General features: G+C 52.5%; 1 protein-coding gene across 1 annotated transcript in view; it reads left to right on the top strand.

Annotated features, from left to right (window-relative positions):
* The window catches only part of SHISA7 (shisa family member 7), a 30,489-nt gene extending 11,831 nt beyond the window's left edge, over window positions 1–18,658 (top strand). The window contains exons 2-6 of the mRNA XM_006266529.3: window positions 5,816–6,659; window positions 7,005–7,159; window positions 12,354–12,419; window positions 12,723–12,872; window positions 13,196–18,658. Coding sequence (XP_006266591.1) covers window positions 6,088–6,659; window positions 7,005–7,159; window positions 12,354–12,419; window positions 12,723–12,872; window positions 13,196–13,785 — 1,533 coding nt within the window. The 5' untranslated portion in view covers window positions 5,816–6,087 and the 3' untranslated portion in view covers window positions 13,786–18,658. The remainder of the gene's footprint in view (window positions 1–5,815; window positions 6,660–7,004; window positions 7,160–12,353; window positions 12,420–12,722; window positions 12,873–13,195) is intronic.
* Window positions 18,659–18,816: the final 158 nt, after the last annotated feature.

Below are 18,816 nucleotides of genomic sequence, written 5' to 3'. Positions count from 1 at the left end.
GAGAAAAAGTTTCCAAATAGGTGACAGGATCCTAGTCCTCTTCCTGGAGAGTGAATCTAAACTGACAGTGTGTTGGCAAGGCTAATACAAAATTATGAGGCAGGTGGGGCCAGTTCAACTAAGTATGGCAACCAAATAGAAAGAAGGCTAGACAGATATATCCTGTAAATGTGTTAAAACCATGGAGATACTATTGGTGGTACCCTACCCACAGGAGTAGGAGCTTGGATATAATGTAGAAGAATGGGACGGAGCATTACTGGTGACTGGAGCCTACTTAAATTGCAGAGAAACAAAACAATTTTTGTGGGTTGGCTGTAGTATAAATAGCAAATTTTGCAGATATTTTTTGGATGTGCTCATACAAAGTAAATTATATGTAAAGTTGTACAAAAAGTTTAGAAATACTAATTTATGTTTATGTTAATAAAAACAGTCTGTTAAGATAGGCGTTTATGCCCTGGTGCGGGAAGGAGGGATGAGGGGGTTGGCCATCATCTTCAGTGTAACTGGAACCAGGTGGAGTGGCCCTCAGTGAGGCAACTACTGCCCTTTGTGCTGCCCCACCAGCCGGTGCCGTGCCCCTTGGGCAAGTTCCTTCCCCACTGGAGAGCCAGCATTTTATTTATTTATTTTGTTAAGTTAAATTCTTGGACAATCCCATATTTTGCGTTTTCCACAAAATCCACGGAATCATGAACTGGGTAGACCTTTACCAATGACCAGGGATCCTGATTTCTCTGTTGAAAATCACAGATTCTCTGATAAAAACTGCAAATTCTTTGATAAAAATCCAAAATCTGAAATTAAAGTGAATTGCCGCTCTCTCTCTCTCTCTCTCTCTCTATAGGTATCAATTGAACACAATGTTTTCTTGATATATTTACAAATTTAAAGCAATTTGGAAACCTACCAGTGCCTCAATCACTATAATAACACAAATTCAAAATACCTATAAATTTTGGTATTCGATTTTGGGTTTTTTATCAGAGCACCCCCTGCCCCCTTCACTCACCAGGACACAGGTCCAGTACCCTCACTCCAAAGCCACAGCCCGCCAGCCCTGCAGGTGCCCCTTACTCCCCACCCACAGCCCCCTGCCCCGCAAGCCCTGCCAGAGGGGGCCCCCAGTTGCTAGAGCTATGTGGCCAGGGACCCAGGTTTGCAGCCCCTTGCCCCCCGCAGCAGCACCTAAGCCCCAGCTGCCACCCACAGGAGGCAGCAGCTGCTGCAGCCCAAATGGGGAGCTGAGCACAGAGCCTGGTTCCCCTGCCTTGCAGGCAGCATGGCCAGAATGGATGCCATGGGCGGGGTGGGGTGGGTGGGTGGGGGGGAGAGGGTGGTTGTGGGGTGCCCACTGCATGCTTTGGCTCCCTGCCCTGCTGCCCTCCCCTTCGTGCTCCGTGGCCCAGGCAGCGAGACCCGGTGCAGCAGGAAAGAGCGGGGCCGGGCAAAGAAGCTTGTTGCTGCCACTGTGAGCCCCATGCCACCATGGTGAGGCGCCCCCTGCCCACCTGGCAGCAGCAAGAGACAAAATTTTGCTCTACCATCCTGCTGCTAGTGGGCAGGCAGGGCGCATCTTGCCAGGGCAGTGCAGGGCTTGCAGCAGCAAGGAGCTTCGCTGCCCAGCCCTATGTGCTGGGTCCTGCTTGCTGGGCTGTGGAGGCCCCTGTGAGAGGGCAGCAGAGCAGGGAGCCTGAGTCCACAGTGGGCAGCTTGTATCCGCCTCTGCCCCGTGCACAGATCTGGGGGGCACGTGTCCCCCCTGGGAGTGCATGGAGAGGTAGGGAGCCAGCCCCACCCCTCCACCCCCTGAACGAGCCACCCATGGCCTCATTCTGCTCCCTGCTCAGGCCCTGCGACTGCAAATTGTGGCCCCAAGCCCCATGTACTGCCCAGCTGGACAACAGCTCCGGTCTCAGCCCTGCCAAACTCACTCCCTTCCTACCTCCCTATGGGGATCTCAGTCTTTCTTCCTTCCCCTACCCTGCCTCTTCACCAGACTTACCTGTGGAAGCTGCTGTCCAGGCTGCCTGGCAGCCATGTGCATATACATGCACATGGTGCCCCTTGCCTGACCACCCTCCTTCTAATCCCCCCAGCCCCTTGCAGACTGGAACTCTGCTTGCCTGCAGAGAGCTCTTTGTAAAAGTGGAAAATCCACTTGTTTCTTCATTAAAATGAGAAATCCATGTTTTTCTCAATTAAAAGGGAAAATCCACATTTTTCCATGGGAAACGGAAAACCCAGATCATTACTGATGACACTTGGGATGCAGCTGACAGCCCTACAATGAGAACAAGCAAAACATGACGACAAAATGCTCTGATGTGTTTATCGCAGTACTAAGCCAAACAAACTAGAGCAGCACAACATAGAAATCCCAGCAGGATAAGTGGTATATGAGGGATGGAGGATCATTCCTAAGAGACTAGAAGCACAAATGGGGTTTAAAATGAAGAAAATGCTAGAAATAGGAGTAATAACAGAATCTGAATGTCAGGTGAAGTCCCAGTGGGGCCAAAGCCAGATGGGTCAATATGCCTATGTACTGGCTTCAGAAAGGTGAATGGGATAGTACACTTTAAGGTCCACCCAGGGTTTTGAGTGGATGAAATGCTGGAGGAAATCAGCTAGGCACTGTGCATATCCACCTTAGATCAAGTAAAGGGATATTGACAGATACCCCTGGCCTGCCAATCTCAAGAAAAAACAGCGTTTGTGACTTTGTGGGGCCTTCCTGAGTTTAGAAGGATGTCTTTTGGGTTACACAGAGCTAGACCAACCTTCCGGAGACTTATAGACCATGTACCAAGAATCCATCATGAATACATGGCTGCTTATATTGACAATATTACGGCATATTTGCAGAGAGCTGTAGAAGTAGTGTTTTGGGACTTGAGGAAAGCGGGATTGATGGCAATCCCAGGAAGATGTGTCCTATGGAAGGAAAAGATATGCTGCCTTGGGTTCCAAGTAGGAAAAAGGCAGATATGGACCTTGATAGACCACCTTCAGGCCCCCCAGACAAGGACAAAGAAGCAGGTGAGGGCATTCTTGGGACTGATCAACTATCACAGGTGCTTTGTACTGTGGTTTTCTGAGATTACAACCCTATTATTAGACTTAATGAAAGCTACAGCACGTATAAAAGTTAGGTGATCAGCCGAGTGTGAACATGTCTTCCAACAAATGAAGAAAACATTATATAGCTATCCAGTGGTGAAGACGTCTGACTGGTGCTTCCAACATAGCTACTAAGATGGTCCCATTGTAGAAAGAAGGGACCAAGAGTACCTCATAGTTTACAACAGCAGGAAACTATATGATCATGCCATATTTGAGGATTGAGGGGAAGTGTTTGCCCATCAAGTGAATCGTGGAAACCCTGCACTATTATCTCTTGGGGAGATAACACTTCACAATAATCACAGACTATGCCCCACCAAATTGGTTACAACTGATGAAGGTGGACAATGCAAGGCTGACAAGCTAGTACTTAGGAGGTCTGCAACTGTGTCACTTCTCCATAGAACAGTGACCAGGAAACCAACATGCAGAGGCTGATTTTTTTTTCCTGAAGAACTAATTAATGAAGGGATGTTTAAGAGAACAGCCCCCCAGGTAGAAAGAAAAGGGGGCTGAGATATGTAATTGCACCCCTCCCCTTGTTCCCCATTATGAAGAAGGAAGGGAAGAGAGGGAAAAGCCCTTTCAGAGGAATGACTCAGGCTGGAAGGCCCTGTTTTAGCAGGGATAGGAGAAAGGCAGACAACAGTGGAAGAGCAGAATTGTATTTTATAGTTATTGGATTGATATGCTGCCCTCTCTAAAAGAGGCTCAGAGAAGCTTACAATAACTTTAAAAACTTGATAGAAATATTAAAACAAAATTATCTGGAAAAGAATAAGCTCCCCGGACAATGCCCCAGAACTTAATCCAGTTGCTGAAGGGCTGTCTAAATGATCAGGACTTGCAACACTTTGAGATGATGAGTAGGGCTTGGGCTCTGAAGGACCCCCAGGAGATGGAGTCCAGAGTCAGTGGTGTCACTTGGGGTGGAGGTATGGGGAAGGCAACTGGGACACAAAAATAACAGCTGGTATGCTGCTGACCCAGCTGCTGCTGCCATCTATAGTGGGAGCACAGCCACCAACACTGGCTTATGGGCCACGGCTGCCCAAGGGTGCAGCAGTGCCCAGGCATGCTGAGGGGAGACTGAGAATGACTTCCCATGTTTTCTTTCCAGACAAATTGGTGCACTGATGATGTTTGCAGGACATTGTTCTCATCTCACCTTAGCTCTGGCAGGGGGAAGGAAAAGACCTCTTGCTGGAGGAGGCAAGACCTAGGGTACAGAGACTGTGAATAGGCCTGGGGAAGGACCAAAGTAGGGAGGAGCCCAGCTAAGATGGATTTGCCTGGAGAAAGGGCAGGACTATTGAGAGCCCAGTAGAAGGACCACAGCTAGGCCTAAGGAAGGGCTTAGGCTGGGAGAAGCCCAGGTGAGCAGCGGACCTGCAGAGAGGCCAGGGCGCATGAGGCCTGATGGTGGATCAAGGACATTGTTAAGTGTGGGGTGACTACATATTCAAAGAGACACTGCTGAGCCTCAGCTAGTGGATGTACTGTATCCCTTGGGGCAAAACCCTCTCCCACCAACCCAGTTGCTGAGGAAACACGGCATGTCAGACAAGTTAGGTGGGGAGGCTAGAGAGGCCTGGACTGAGCAAGGATCATACAGGCTGCACCTCAACTTAAGGTGGTACTGGTACCCACTCACAGAGGGGTGCCATCAGAAGGGGCACAGACATGCCTTAACACTGAGGTGGGGATGGTGATCTCTAGCAAAGGGGGTGCAGTGGTGTCTCAGAGCTGGGGTCAGGGGAACAGTGCTGCAGCTGAGGGGGAGCACTTTGGTCTCATTGCTGGGGTTGAGGCTAGAGCTGATGGATAGAGGGGTATCTTAGGGCTGAGGTTTAGGAGGCTGCGCGTTGTCAGAAGCGTGCCGTGGTGTCTCAGCATTAGGGTTTTGGGGCTGGAATACAGTAGAGGGGTACAGTGGTGTCTCACTGCTTGGGCTGAGGGGCCTGGGCTATAGGTGACTGCAAAAGAGAGGGCTCAGGCATGTCTCAGCTCTGAGGGTTGAGGGGGGCTGAGCTCCAGTGTAAGGGGTCACAGTGGTTTCTGAACACTAGGTTCAGGGGAGCTGACCTCTTTCAGTGGGAGTGCTGAAAGAAGTCAGCCCTGGGGGGAGAGGTGGGGGGAGGGAGGTGGCACTGCAGTGTTGCAGAGTGGGTGCAAGTGTGTCCTAACATTGAGTTCAGTGGACAGGGCTCTGGCAGAGGGGTGCAGACCTGTTTCAGCACTGGGTTTCAGATGCCTGGCCTACAGCAGAGGGGCTATGGATGTGTGGTTCAGTGAGGCCTGGCTATAGCTGGGAAGCTGGACTCTAGCTAGGGGTGAAGGTATGTGGCAATACTGGAGTTTGTGGGAGGCTAGACTGTAGCAGGGGGGCAGCAGTTTCTCCATGCTAGGGTTGAGGGGGCTGCGGATCTAACAGAGGGAGTGCAGTGATGTCCTTGAGTTGGGGACATGCAACCTGGGGTCTTCAGGTAGCCCTCTGCCTCAGTTTTGGGTCTCCATTATCCCCTATGGGTGCTGTGGGGAGGGTTGCCCTGGTGCCCAGCTTCTCTTCTCCTGCCTTTCCAAGATGCACTTCAGGAGCCTGAACTGTTACAGGCAAGTTTGGGGCACTGGGGTAGTCCAGTCCTCTGGGCCTTTTCATCTGTGCCCTTTCTCTTTCTTTCCCCAGGTCTTTTTCTTTTCTTTTCTACTGACCAGCGCTTTTTTATAACCTAACCAACAAGTTGTCTCCTGAGGCCAAGAGCCGCTGCACCTCCCTGTCCCCCAGCCCTGCCAGGCCCATGATCTCAATGCTGCCTTAAGGGTCCCTCTTGGACTGCTCCCTTCACACACACCCCAGACCACCTCCCAAGTGCTTCTCTGTCCTCCCTGTGCCAGCTCCCCACCCTGTGCCATCTGGGACTCCTACACACCCCTTCCCCTGCCCACCCTGCCTACACCATGTACCACATGTTCACAGTGCTGCTGTGGACGGTGCTGGACGTTCTGAGCTCCTGGCCAGCACTGGCTGTGGTGCAGGCCCCCCGCCCCTCCAACCACAGCCGGAGCCTGCCCAGCCTGCTGGCCCACCTGCGGCGCCTGGTGGGGGCGAATGGCACAGGTGTGGGGGCAGCAGGGTCGAGTGCAGGGGGCCGGACAGCTGAAACGTGCCAGGGCTACTATGATGTGATGGGGCAGTATGATGCTGCTTTCAACTGCACCACGGGAGGCTTTCTGTACTGTTGTGGCACCTGCCACTATCGCTTCTGCTGTGAGCACCGCACACAGCGCCTAGAGCAAGCCCATTGCACCAACATCGAAACACCCTTCTGGGCCCATACCCAGGCCTCCACCACAGTCAGCCCTGGCTGGGGGGACCCTGGCAACTTGCGCCCCCACCGGTTCCCAGCCAACAGCACCGTCTATGTCATCTGTGGTGTCATCAGCTTCACCCTGGCTGTGGGCGTGGGCATCAAGGTGGCCTTCAGCAAAGCATCCCGCAGGCCCCGTGGACGGGAGATCAATGTGCCCAGGTAAGTGCAGGGTGGTGGGGTTGGGGATTGCGGTGGGGGGTTGAGGGATGGGGGTCAGAGTGGGCTTGGGGTGTGACTGGGTGGGAGAGAGGCCAAAGGAGACTTGGGGAAAAAGAGGGGTCAAATGTGGCAAGGGGATGAAAGTGGAGTATCAGGAGAGGCTAGGAGTGAGGTTGGGGGTGGGGGTATCAGGGGGACCTAGGATGGGTGGGATGGTATTCAGAGGAAGTTGGGAGTACAATTTGCATGGGGAGCTCAGGGCAGGCCAGCCAGGTAGGATTGGAGCACTTCCTGGCTTTGCTGCGGTCCAGGCAGGGGTCCCTCACACACTGCCTGTGCTCCCAGGGCGCTGGTGGACATCCTCAGGCACCAGGCAGGGACCAGCTCACGGTCTGAGCGCAGCAACAGCACGACACTCAACACAGGGGTCCAGGACAATGGCCCAGCCCGGCCCCCCAAGAACCTGTACAGCACGGTCAAGCCCTGCAAGAGCAACCACGGTACTGGGGAAGGGGCTGTGGGTAGGAAGAGTAGGGGGTAGGGGAGTGTATCTTGGTGGGGGGGTGATGTATTGTGGGGGGCAGATAACGTTTACTGGGGGTGTGTTATGGCCGTAGGTCAGGTGTAGGGGGGGTGCATGTTGTGGGATTTGTCTGGGTGTGTCAGTGCATGTGCAGTATGGATCAAATGCTGTTCCCCTTTCTGAACCCAGCTGGCAGATCTCCAGCTATGTGAGTGGCACATTTGGCCCTGATGCACAGTTTGGATCCTACCCACCTGTGCAGTGTGGACCTGAAAGCATCCACTGTGTAGGTGCAGTAGGCTGCACACCAGCTGGGCAGGTACATGTGTAGACTGGGTACATGTGAGTTGTAAAATTCTGCCTAGTAAAAACCTAGTGAAACACCAGAGGAGGATATGGAAGTCTCCTGTGTTATGGCCCCAGTCAGAGATGACCGTGGCAGGGTGTGGTGCCCAGACATGGCAGTGGGGGTGGTGACTGGCTGGATGTGAAGCTGGCCCAGTTCCACGGAGCCCCCCAAACCACAGAGCCTGGGGCAGTCACCCCAATTCACAACCCCTCCCCTGGGACAGTCCTGGCCCCAATAGTCCTCTGCTTCAGATATTTCTCCAGGAAACAGGAGACCCAGGTCCTAGGCCCTTCTCACTCAAAGAGGCTCAAACCTGAGTTTCTTGGACTTTCCAACACACAGTCTGACCACGACACCCCAAGTCAGGTGTTAGATAGACCCCCTATTCAGTGCTATTGAAGCTGGCCACCTGGGCAGTTATGAGAGGTAGATATGTGGGGCCAGGAGGAAGAGAGCAAGTCAGAAGGTGCGCAGCTCCATGAAGTGGCTTTTTTCATGGAAAGAGGAGATCCTGGCAGTCTGGGCACTCATTCCCACTGCACTGCCCTTCCTCTGTTTACCCAGGAAGTATTAAATGCAAGGGGCAGGGGCCCAACTTCCAAAAGAGTGCTGACCAGAGCTGTATAGTGTCAGACCTGTGCAGGTCTGCAAGTTACACGTTCAAACCCGCTCTGAGTGGGGGGGAGGGGTCTGGAACCTGGACTTTCTGCTTCTTCAGCAAGTATCAAGGCCACTTAGTTATTGGGGCTAGAATGTGAAAGGGCTTCCCCTCCTTCCCAGGACTTACACTCAGGTACATGTGTGCATAATTGTGTACTTGCCTGCCCACAACCACACTGTATGGGTAATAGAAGCTGCGTGTGAGTGTTAGAAACACCACTTAGATAGCTGAAATTCTGACATTTATGTACTTAAAAGGTAATGGACTCCTGTGTGTGTGGGCAGAGCTGTGTGTTGTCAGGTATGTAGTGTGTTGTGCTTCTCTTGTCAGATGCATGGTGTGTATGTGCCTGTATGCTCTGGATATTTTATGTCCCGTCTCCCCTCCCTTGCCTGGCAGCACCCTGCGGCTTTTCCAGCTGTTCAGATGCCAGTGCCTCTCCACCCCCACCCCTCCATATACACCAGCTGTGCCCTCCTCAAGGACACCTAGCTAGGGGAGGCACACACACCAGGTGCTTAGGCATCCTGGGGGGCACATGACCACTCTCCCAGAACCCCTTCTTCTTCCCTCAGACTGTTAACCCATTGTGCACCCCTGATCCCTGGGCCTCCTTCTTGGCAGGCCACACCCCACCCTACTGCTCTGCCCTCCTCCATGCACTGTGTGCTTGTGCATCAAATAGGGGCTGACCAGCAGATGTACATGCACGTGCATGTGTGTGTGTGTAAGGGAAAGAGAGACTCTATCTACCTGTGTTCAAGTGTGTGACTGTTAGATGCGTGCCAAGCCTGTGGCTAGCTATGTAGAATTGCCCTTAAGGAAAAGCTTATTAGCCACCAAAGGTATGCACTCATCAGATGTTGTGTGGCTGTGCATGGTGTGTGAGAGCTGCATGCCCTGTATGGGAGAATGAGGGGTTTAAATTCTGTCTGTGTGATTAAAGGCCCTGTGTCTTCATGTCTGTCTGACCTGTGATCTGTGTGTGTGTGACTGGGAGCATCCACCTGAGTTTGTACTGCATGTGTATATTTGTGAGCATCAGCTGCTTCATGGGGGTGTGAGCATTACCACACTGGGCATGTATACAAGAGCATCATCTTCTGTGAGTGTGATCTTTAGTGGCTGTGTGGAACACAGCATCAGGCTGGGTGTGCGAAACAGCATCAGATACTCTGTGTGTGTGTGCACATGCGTGCACACTCACCTGTATTTGAGTGTGGTCATGATAGCTCTAGTATGTGTCTATATGTGTGTGATGGAGCATTAAATACTATGCATAAGCAAGATAGAGACAGCATCAGATGCTGTACTGTATTTATATATGCATGGGTGTTCATGGGTATGTGTATTTGCAAATGGATATGATAGCTCCAATGTATGTTTTTGTATCACATGCTCTGTGCATATGTGGGAGGCAGCATTAAAGTGTGTGTGTGTGGTTTCCACACACAAAATTTAATCAGTCTACACACTTTGTGTGTTTATGCATGTGTAAACTGTGGGTACTGTGTGTGTGACAGAACACCAAGCTGTGTGTGTAAAAAGCATAAGATGCTGTATATGTGTGTGTGGAGAGAGCATCAGACACTGTGTGTCTCAGCCTGCAACCTGGGTATGCGTGACAACACTAATGTGTATGTGTGTGTGTGTGACAGCACCGAAGTGTGTGCATGTAAAGATCACATTGTCAGTGCATGTATGCATCTATGCATGTGAGAGCATTGATTTCTGTGTGCACCCTTCAGCCACTAGGTGTGCAAGAGCTGGTGTGAGCACTGCATACTCTGGATGTGTGTAAGAAAGCATTGTGTTCTGTACATGTGTTTATTAGACACTGTGCATGACTGAGTACATCAGACTGGAGGAGGTTGCATGGAAGAGCGAGCAGCAGTAACTTTGTGTGCATGTATGCATGCATGCATGTGTGTGAGTTACTCTGTATGTGCGCGTACATGTGACAGTCACTGTGTATGCATGTAAGCGTGCACATGACAATGACACTGTATGTGTGTGTATGTGAATGACAATCACTCTGTATGTGAGTGTTGCTCAGGGGCTGGGCAGGGATGTGCGAGCACACATATGTGTGCACTTCTGAGCATCACTCTGGTGCCCAGCAATAAGGCTATAGTGTAAAGACCTGGATGATTTCCCCTCCTGTGTTCTCTCTGCTCTCTGCCTAGAATCAATCAGCATGAGGGCACATCTGGATCAGCAGGGCCAGCAGTCTCTGGAAGGGATAGGCCCTACCCCATCCGGACCCCCTAAACTAGCCAGTTGCCTACTCTTGGGGCTGGATCAGGGCTGGTGCTCCCTCCAGAAGAAAGGCCCCTAGCCATGCCAGCCACGCCCCCTGCCCCCGATCTTCCCCATTTGCTCTAGCCTTGCTTGGCAGCATTGGTCTGAAGAGCAGGAGCAGTGCTGCAGCGCATGCTGGGAAATCGCCTGTTTGCCATGGCAACATGTTCTTGCTGTCTTGGTGTTTGTGATGGTTGAATGTTTGTGGCACGGCTGGCAGTGCTGGGGGGGGGGGCATTGAGGCATTAACTCTTTCATCTCCTGCCAAGGGAACCAGAAACCATTTGGAGGCAGATTGTGTTGATGAGGGTCTTTGAAGGAGGCCAGATGGGAGATGGTGTGAGGATAGGACCCAGGCATTCTGACCAACTTGCAGCCCCTGCTCTTACCCACCACAGACCCCACTCCCCTTCCCTCGCCAGGACAGAACCCAGGCATCCTTGCTCCTAAGATCCTTGCTGCCCCATACAGGATGCGGGGTGGGGGGAAGTGCCCACAACTGATCTGGACAATGCTGAATTGCTCTGATCTGCTGCCTCTGCCTCAGCTCTTCCCCCAGCAGCTCCTGGAGTCCTCGGCTGTCCCTGTTCTGGGGAAAAAATGTTATTTGGAGCTGACTGATCATAATCGATTGTTTCATCAGTCATCTCAGCATCCCTCATGCCCCTCCTGGAGCCAGGATGCAACCCAGGAGTCCTGACTCTCAGCCTCCCAGCTTTACACCACCAAACCCCAATCCCCTTCTAGGGCAGTGCTAGAATCCAGATGCTCTGCACCCATATCCTTTAGTTCATGCTGAGCACTCTCCTCCACCCTGGGAGCTGGTGTACATTTCCTGCTTGGGGACAGCTCTCTGCCCCCTGGCCTGGCTTCAGTGTCAGCACCTCGACATGCCCCGGCCAAGACCCAGCAAGAAGGTACCCTGCTCTGGGCTGAAAAGCTGGTGGGCTCACATGGCTCCACACTGACACCTGGTGGAAGCTGGGGGTGTGGCAGGTTTGGTATAGTGCAATATCCTTCTTTGCCCATCCATCTGTCCCTCTACATTATCCACCTTCCCACCCCTGCATTGTCACACCTCTCTGTCCAGCCAACCAGAGCTACCTCTGCCCTCACACCTACACATCCATTTGTTCTCTCCCTACTGTCCTCCCTGGATGTTCTAAACCTCCCCCATGTCTCTTGCACCTGTTTTTGCTTTGTGGGACTTCTGGAGACTGCAGTATGGGAGTCTTCTGGCCACCCTCAACCCTCTGTGGGTCCTGAGACACTAGGCATGAACCTGGAGGCCCCCCTTGAGTCCTGGAGCAAGGCTGTGTTGGCATAAATGCCATGCAATGGAATTGGTTGCCCAAGTTGCCATTGGAAACCCTGGGGAACGGGGGTTATCATCCTGGAAGAATCCCTTACCATGACCATGGTGTCTATTTTATTGCTGCCCCTCACCACAGGCCAGGACAGGGCTCTCAGTTAGTGGGACAACTGCAACAGGACCATCCCTAAACAAAATCCAGTGGATGGCCAAAATCCAGTGCATTTAGGGACCAGGAAAAAGATGGCAAAACCAGGAAAGGAGGTGGAGGAAGCAGGAGACTCCCCACATCAGATCTACTGCCTGTCTATCTGTTCAGCATAGAACCTCCTTCCAACCTGACCAGCAAAGAGGAGAAAAATTGCGACTGGGAAGAGGGATTTGGGGCCACACAAGTGCTCTGGTTTGGGGCAGCAGTGGGCAGAGGAAGGGTGGAAGGGGTGGGATAGGGGTCCAGGGAGTGGCCAAGATGGTGAATGTGGGAAGTCGGGATGGAGGCATGGGTTTATCCCCTTAGATAAGTGAAAGTGCTATGTCTTGTCTTTCAGATAACCTGCACCACAACTACATTCATGTCAACATGGGTAGCCCCAAGCATCATGCTGCCACCCTGGGTAGGTGAAGGGCCCCTGCCCTGTGCCCTGCTGCCCTGGGGGGTATAGATCCATGAGGGAATACACCAGCTCCTGTGGGGCAAGTGGTTCAGTCTTCCCCCTGCTCTGTGACCCCAGCACATTAGGGGGAAACCTGTTATGGAAGAGGGAATGGTAATTCACTGCTACCCCTCCCGGGGTGCTTGGAATCATTAAGCAGGGAATAGAAAAGGAAACATGCAAGAGAGGGACTCAGACACTGACCCTGGGGCTTCATCTCCATTTCCTTCTCTCTCTCTCTCTCTCTTTCTCTCCCCACTGCAGACTGGCGGGCAACTCCCACGCCAACGCCCTCCATGAAGTACAGCTCACTCACCTGCTCACGTTCCTTCCACAATCTCTCGCACCTGCCCCCATCCTATGAGACAGCAGTCAAGTCAGAGCTCAACCGCTACTCCTCGCTCAAGCGCCTGGGTAAGCTAATTTGCAGTGGCAGGGGTTTGTCGCCTTTGGAGGATCTGGCTGTGATCCAGCCCCAGGAGAGGCACTGGCTGGAGCAAGGGTTGTGGTAGCACAAGGTCCTTTCCCTCCAGGGGGCACCAGCCCCAGGGCAGGGTCTGTTTGGCTCTTTTTATGAAGCATGTTGGGAAGAGAATGTGTTTGCAAGGGAGACATTGTCCTGTTTGTCCTTTACCTTCGCTGTCCCTTCTTCCCACCTTGGTCCCTTCCCTCCATCTCTGCCCCCATCTATCACAATCTCTTTCCCCCTCTCCTCCTCTTCCTCCTTCCCACCACAGCTGAGAAGGACATGGACGACTTCTACTTGAAGCGGAGGCACCTAGCAGAACTGACCCGTGGGACCCTGCCGCTACATGCCATGAAGATGAACTATGCCCAAGAGGACTATACAGAGAAGTGCCCCAACCCACGACGTGTCATGTCACAAGAGCATATCCTGTCAGACAGCTACCGCCCTACACACTATGACTACACCATCCCCCGTGAGCGTGTCATCTCCCACGAGCGCCTGCTCTCCCGTGAGGCCCTCCACTCCCAAGAACCCCTGCTTTCCCCTGAGCGTCTCCATCAGCAGACCGGGCCCTTCCAGGAGCTGCGGTTGGGCCACCAAAAAGCCCTGTCCCAGACAAATGTCTGTGCCAGCAGCACACCCATGCTTGACCGGCACCAGATGATCAAAATGAACTCCCATCCAACCTCCAACAATTCCCCCAAGACCACCTGGGATGTAGGCAGCAACCACACAGCCAACCGGCGCCAGGGCTTTGGTGCCAAGCGCCAGAGCACCATTGAGCAGCTCCAGTTCATTCCTGGGCACCACCCAAGCCAGCACCTTCGCACTGGGAGCAAGAATGAGGTCACTGTGTGAGGCAGATTGCCACAACTCAGGTGGATTCAACTTTCCAAGGCCATAGTTCTCTTCCTTCTTTTCCTGCTCTGCCTCTTCCCCATCCTTTCTATGGCACCAGCCATCTTCCTCTGTCTTGTTTTCTTTAACAAAGTGGCCTCCCTTCTGTATGCTGGCCCAGCCGGATGACACCAAGGCTTTCATCAGCCTTTGATAGCGTCCACTTTTGATGATGTCAGTGCTGTAGGCCTGTTGACATTCAAGGATGTCAGTGTTGTTTGGGGTGTATACCTGTTTGATAATGGCAGCACCTTGGGCCCTGTTAATTTTGATGATATCATGATGGCATCGGGCTTGTTTGTGCCAGATGACATCTGTGCCTTGGGCTTTGTCAACTTTTGGTGACATCAAGATCGATTTGAGCACACCTAGGTCATAAGCCCCAGTCAGTTTTTCATGGTGTCATGATTATTTTGGGTCTGTCCATGTTTGAGGATGTTAGCAGTGAGGACTCTTTCGACTTCTGATGACGTAGTTCTGTTGATATTTGATGATATAGGCACTGTGAGATTCATGGATATTTGATGATGTCAAGGCAGTCAGGCCTGTCCACATCTGATGACTCCAGTGCTGTGGCTTTTGTCAACATTTAATGATATTAGGACCATCTGGCTTGTTGACTTTTGATATCAGTACTGTCCACCTGTTATGATGTAAGCACTGTGGGTCTTGTCTATATTTGATGATGTCAAGAGCACCAGGCCTGTTAATCTTCAATGAAGTAAGTACTGTGGACCAACATTTGAAGTTGCCAGGAGGGCTCTCAATCTTGGTTGATGGTACCGATGAGATTTGATGATGTCAGTGCTATGGACTGTGTCAAAGACTGATGACAAAAGTACTGTGGGCCTTGTTGACAACTGATGATGTAATCGCCATCAACATCTGATGGTGTCAGCACTGTGGACTGTATTGACCTAGCATGACGTGTGTGATGATTAGACGTGATGTCAAGTGTGTCCACTGTCAGTTCTGACATCAACCCTGTGGCTTTTTCATGAACTGAGGATGTTTGTACTGTGGGCATTGTTGACACTGGAATGATGTCACAGCAGTCACCCTGGTCAATAGTTGATGAAGTCAAGCACTGCCAGACCTTGTCAACATCAGATGATGTCAGTGCTGGCAGCCATGTCAATGTACAATGATGTCAAGACTCTCACTCCTGTTGACTTCTGAAGATGCCAGCACTGTGGACCTTGTCAACAATCGATGATGTCAACATTGTGGGGCCTGCTGACCTTTTAACGTTAGCACTATCGATATTTGATGTCACTGCTGTGGGCCTCATCTGCTTCCTGATGATGTCACCTCTGTGGACCATGTCCATTCTTTGATGACATCATCACCTTGGGCCTCTTCTGCTCTTTTGATGATGTCAGCACTGTGGACCTTTTCCATTTTTTAACGATGTCACTACCATGGACCTTGTTCACTTTGTGATATCATCAGCACCTGAGACTGAGTGCTGTTCAGTGATGTCCTACCCAGCACCCCCTGGCCATCTGGTGTGTCACCGACACCTCTATCAACATGGATGGCACCGCCACTCCTCTCCATCAGGTCGGATGGCCCCTCCCACCAGGGTGGGAGGAAGCAGGTGCCCCAATGTGGGGAGCAGAATTACACCATCCCCTCCAACTCCTCCTGCATCCCAAATCAGACTGCAGGGGTGGGCAGGTGGGGGGACTGGGATGGAGCAGAATGGAGGGGAGTTTTCTGTCCTCTATGTTGAGTTTGGCCAACATGTGGGCTGCAGAAATGAGAATGTGGCCACCTTGCCATGACCCTCTTCTGACAGCACCCATCCCTCTGCTAGTTTTTAATCTTCATCCTCCTTCCCATCCCTCCAGGATCTCCCTCTTTGCCCTCACATTGGTGAGGGGGGAGGGGGAGTGGGAAGGGGCAATGCCAGCCCCATCCTGCTGTACATATCTTTATATATTGGTATCTAGTTTAACTTTTTTCTAGTGCTTTGGATCTTTTTCTTTCTGTCCCACTCCACTGCCACTTCAGGGCACAGGGGAGCTACCAGCCTCCCCTCCTCCCTTGGTACATGTGAATGTAGTTTGAACAGGTCTCAGCTCCTTCCAACCTCTGCCCCTGCCAGTGGGCACTCCACTGCAGGGGCATGTTCTTCCCATGCTTTTTCCCTTCTCCCATTCTGTTTCCTTGTGGGCCGGTGGCCAGGCCCCTTGGAACACAGGCTTGTAAATCTCATTATTGAGTAGAGTTTTGGTGGGTCTCAGCCTAGATTTCATCTCCTCCTCCCTTATTTGCTCCACATCTGTTCACTGTTAAAATGGACCCCCTGTTCCTGCTCAGTCTCTCAGGGACATGGTTTGCACAGTGATAGTGCCTAGGGGTCAGGGCTCCATCATGCTGGGCACTATCTAAGCCTAGAGTCAAAAGGAAGGGGGCCCTGTCACACTGGGTGCTTCCCAGGACCAAAGTGTGAAATGCTCCCTGATCACAATCATCTAAGTCAGAATACTAAATCCGCTGACACTCAGGCTAACTCACGGGAGCTGTCTGTCCCCCAGGTGTGGCATGATGCAGGGAGATATGTGGATTTCCTACTACACTTGATGTTCTCCTCCATCCCCAACTCATACAGTTCATATCTACAAAGCCTTTCCCGTAAGGCCCTGAGGTAGGGGCTCTATGCCTCAGGTTACCTGCTTATTATTGTACGGGGCCTTGCTCTTCATAAGAGGGGGCAGTTTCTATTCCCCCCCTCAGGGAGACTCCTGTTCCCTATCAGTCCATGGGACTCCCCTAACGCAGGCATGACTTTTAGCCTATGCTGGAGACCTCCCAGGCCTGGGGGCAACAGTCAGCTTGGGGCTGTGAGAACAAAGGTTCTCCAGCCCCAAGTCAAGCCCATGTGGTTTCATGTTTGCCCTCTCAGGGCAGGGGAGGGAGCCTTGAACCACTCCGTGGGATGAGTGCATAGCACTCCTTGTTGGAGACAGGATGCTGGACTAGATGGGCCTGTCAGCCCCATCCAGGAAGTGCTGGTGCTCTTGAGATTTGGGGGAAGTGGTTGGAGGGGGCTTGAGGAGCTAGCTAAGCAGTGAAGGTGTTTTGCTGTGACTTACAGGGGTGAATGCGGGCTCTGCTCCACAACTACCCCTGAGGGTAGGGGAGGGGGCAAGGCAAAAGCAGCTGGGCATGATATGAGCCCCATCATTCCCTGGGGTACAGGAACTGACCTATCACATTGAGGCTTGGAGGGTCCTTTGACCTCAGTTTGAAAGTCACAAGAGCAGGGAAAATTGCCTGGAGCCCCTCTTGTGCAGATCAAGGGGCAGGATGCCCCACCATGGTGGAGGAGAACTCTCACTGTCCTCTCCCCCCACCCCACTTGTCTTAGACTCTCCATATCAGGGCTTCACTCATGTCCTGCAGCACAAAGGCCCATTCTCCTGCCTTAGGCACTGACAGTGCATGGTTGTTGCCCACCCCCAGCAAATGTCCGCCAACCAACCCTACCCCTCACCTGCTTGGGCTAAGGTCTTACAAGATTGAGAGGCCTGATCCCTGTTCACTCTGTCTCCAGGCCCAGGCACCAGCATCCTCCTTTAGGCCTTGCCCTCAACCTGCCCTCTCCCTAACCCTTGGGGTGAAGGTGAGCTTCCCCTGAACCGGCTCAAGGTACCCCCAGTGGGGCAGCCTATCCTTAGCCCATGACTGCTAGGGACAGCCCCAGATCCTCCATTTCAACTGTCTGGGCTCCAGGCTCCACCATTCAGTCCCTTCATTTGCCAGCATCAGGTCTTTGTCCATATCAAGGACATAGGGATGTGGCAGCTCCTCCCAAATCCCTGTCAGCCCCACAGGCTGACTCCCTCCCTCATCCTCCTTCCTTCTTCCCTTCCTCAGGAGAAAGTAGCAGCTGCATCCCAGGGACTGGCCATCCCTGTCCAGACAAAGTCAGACCCAGCCTGTGCCATTCAACCAAACCCACAAACCAATACCTCTCTCCCCCCTTCCTACTCTGGGTCTTCCCTCTGTGGTCCTAAGCAGTCTTGGATCTCTGCTCCAGGGCATAGCTTAGCTGCATCAGCTGCTGGCCTGGCCTCAGTGACTGTGAGGGGCTGCTGCCCAGTATTATTCAATTCATATGCCTCATCTGCCCCCCACCATGGGCCATGGAGTGGGGAATGGGGGCAGAGAATGGCCCCAATACAGGACCCCCACCTGCCTCTTATGCCAGGAGCTGAGGACAGTGCCCTGTGTAATGACTGGGGGGGACCTCAAGAGGAGCTGTATCCTGTTGGAGCAGCAACGGGGGTCTGAGCACAAGCCTGAAGCAGGCCATGGGGCCTATACCTTGGGAATCTCTGCCCTGCAGCTCCTTCCTGATGAGACACGTAAGCCATTCCCCCTGACCCTCCCTGCTCATAAATAGATGTCTTCTGTGATGCACCCCAAAATGAATAGGGTGCCCCTTTCTCCAGGATCAGGGAGTCATGGCTTGGCACCTCCACCCCTGTGCCATGCCTTTGTTTGGGGGTCAAGAGTGGGGACTCCAGTGAGCCATCGCAAGATGTAGGAGGCCCCTGCTCCTTCCTCCTCCCCTCCCCCCCACTGAGATACCCCAACACACTCATCCCCTACCTCGTCTTGCAGAACTCGAATCAAGGGCTAATATCACCCTTCCCTCCCTACCCCTACCTGTTCAGGAACACACCCAGGTGTCTTTTTGCCGTGATGTGGGGTTGGGGGTGGGATAAGGGGGTTGTGTAGGGTTTTTTTTCTAGCTGTTGTATCTAAGCATCTCAATGCAAAACATTCCCCAGGTGGGAGTAGGAAGCCGGGGGGGGGGGGGGGGGGGCAGAGTTGTGACTGCTCCCCCTTGCTGTGTGATGGAGGAACTATACACAGACACTCTCCCTCTTCTCCTCCATTTTGGCTGAGGAGGGAGACTTTTTTGGGGGGGGTGAGGTGGAGATCTACTGTGGGCCTCTCTAGCCCTTTCTTCCCAAT

This window comes from Alligator mississippiensis, chromosome 5 (assembly GCF_030867095.1).
Source record: "Alligator mississippiensis isolate rAllMis1 chromosome 5, rAllMis1, whole genome shotgun sequence".
NCBI lineage: Eukaryota > Metazoa > Chordata > Crocodylia > Alligatoridae > Alligator > Alligator mississippiensis.
Note: the sequence above shows the minus strand (reverse complement) of the source record. Positions and strands in the feature narration are given on the sequence as shown.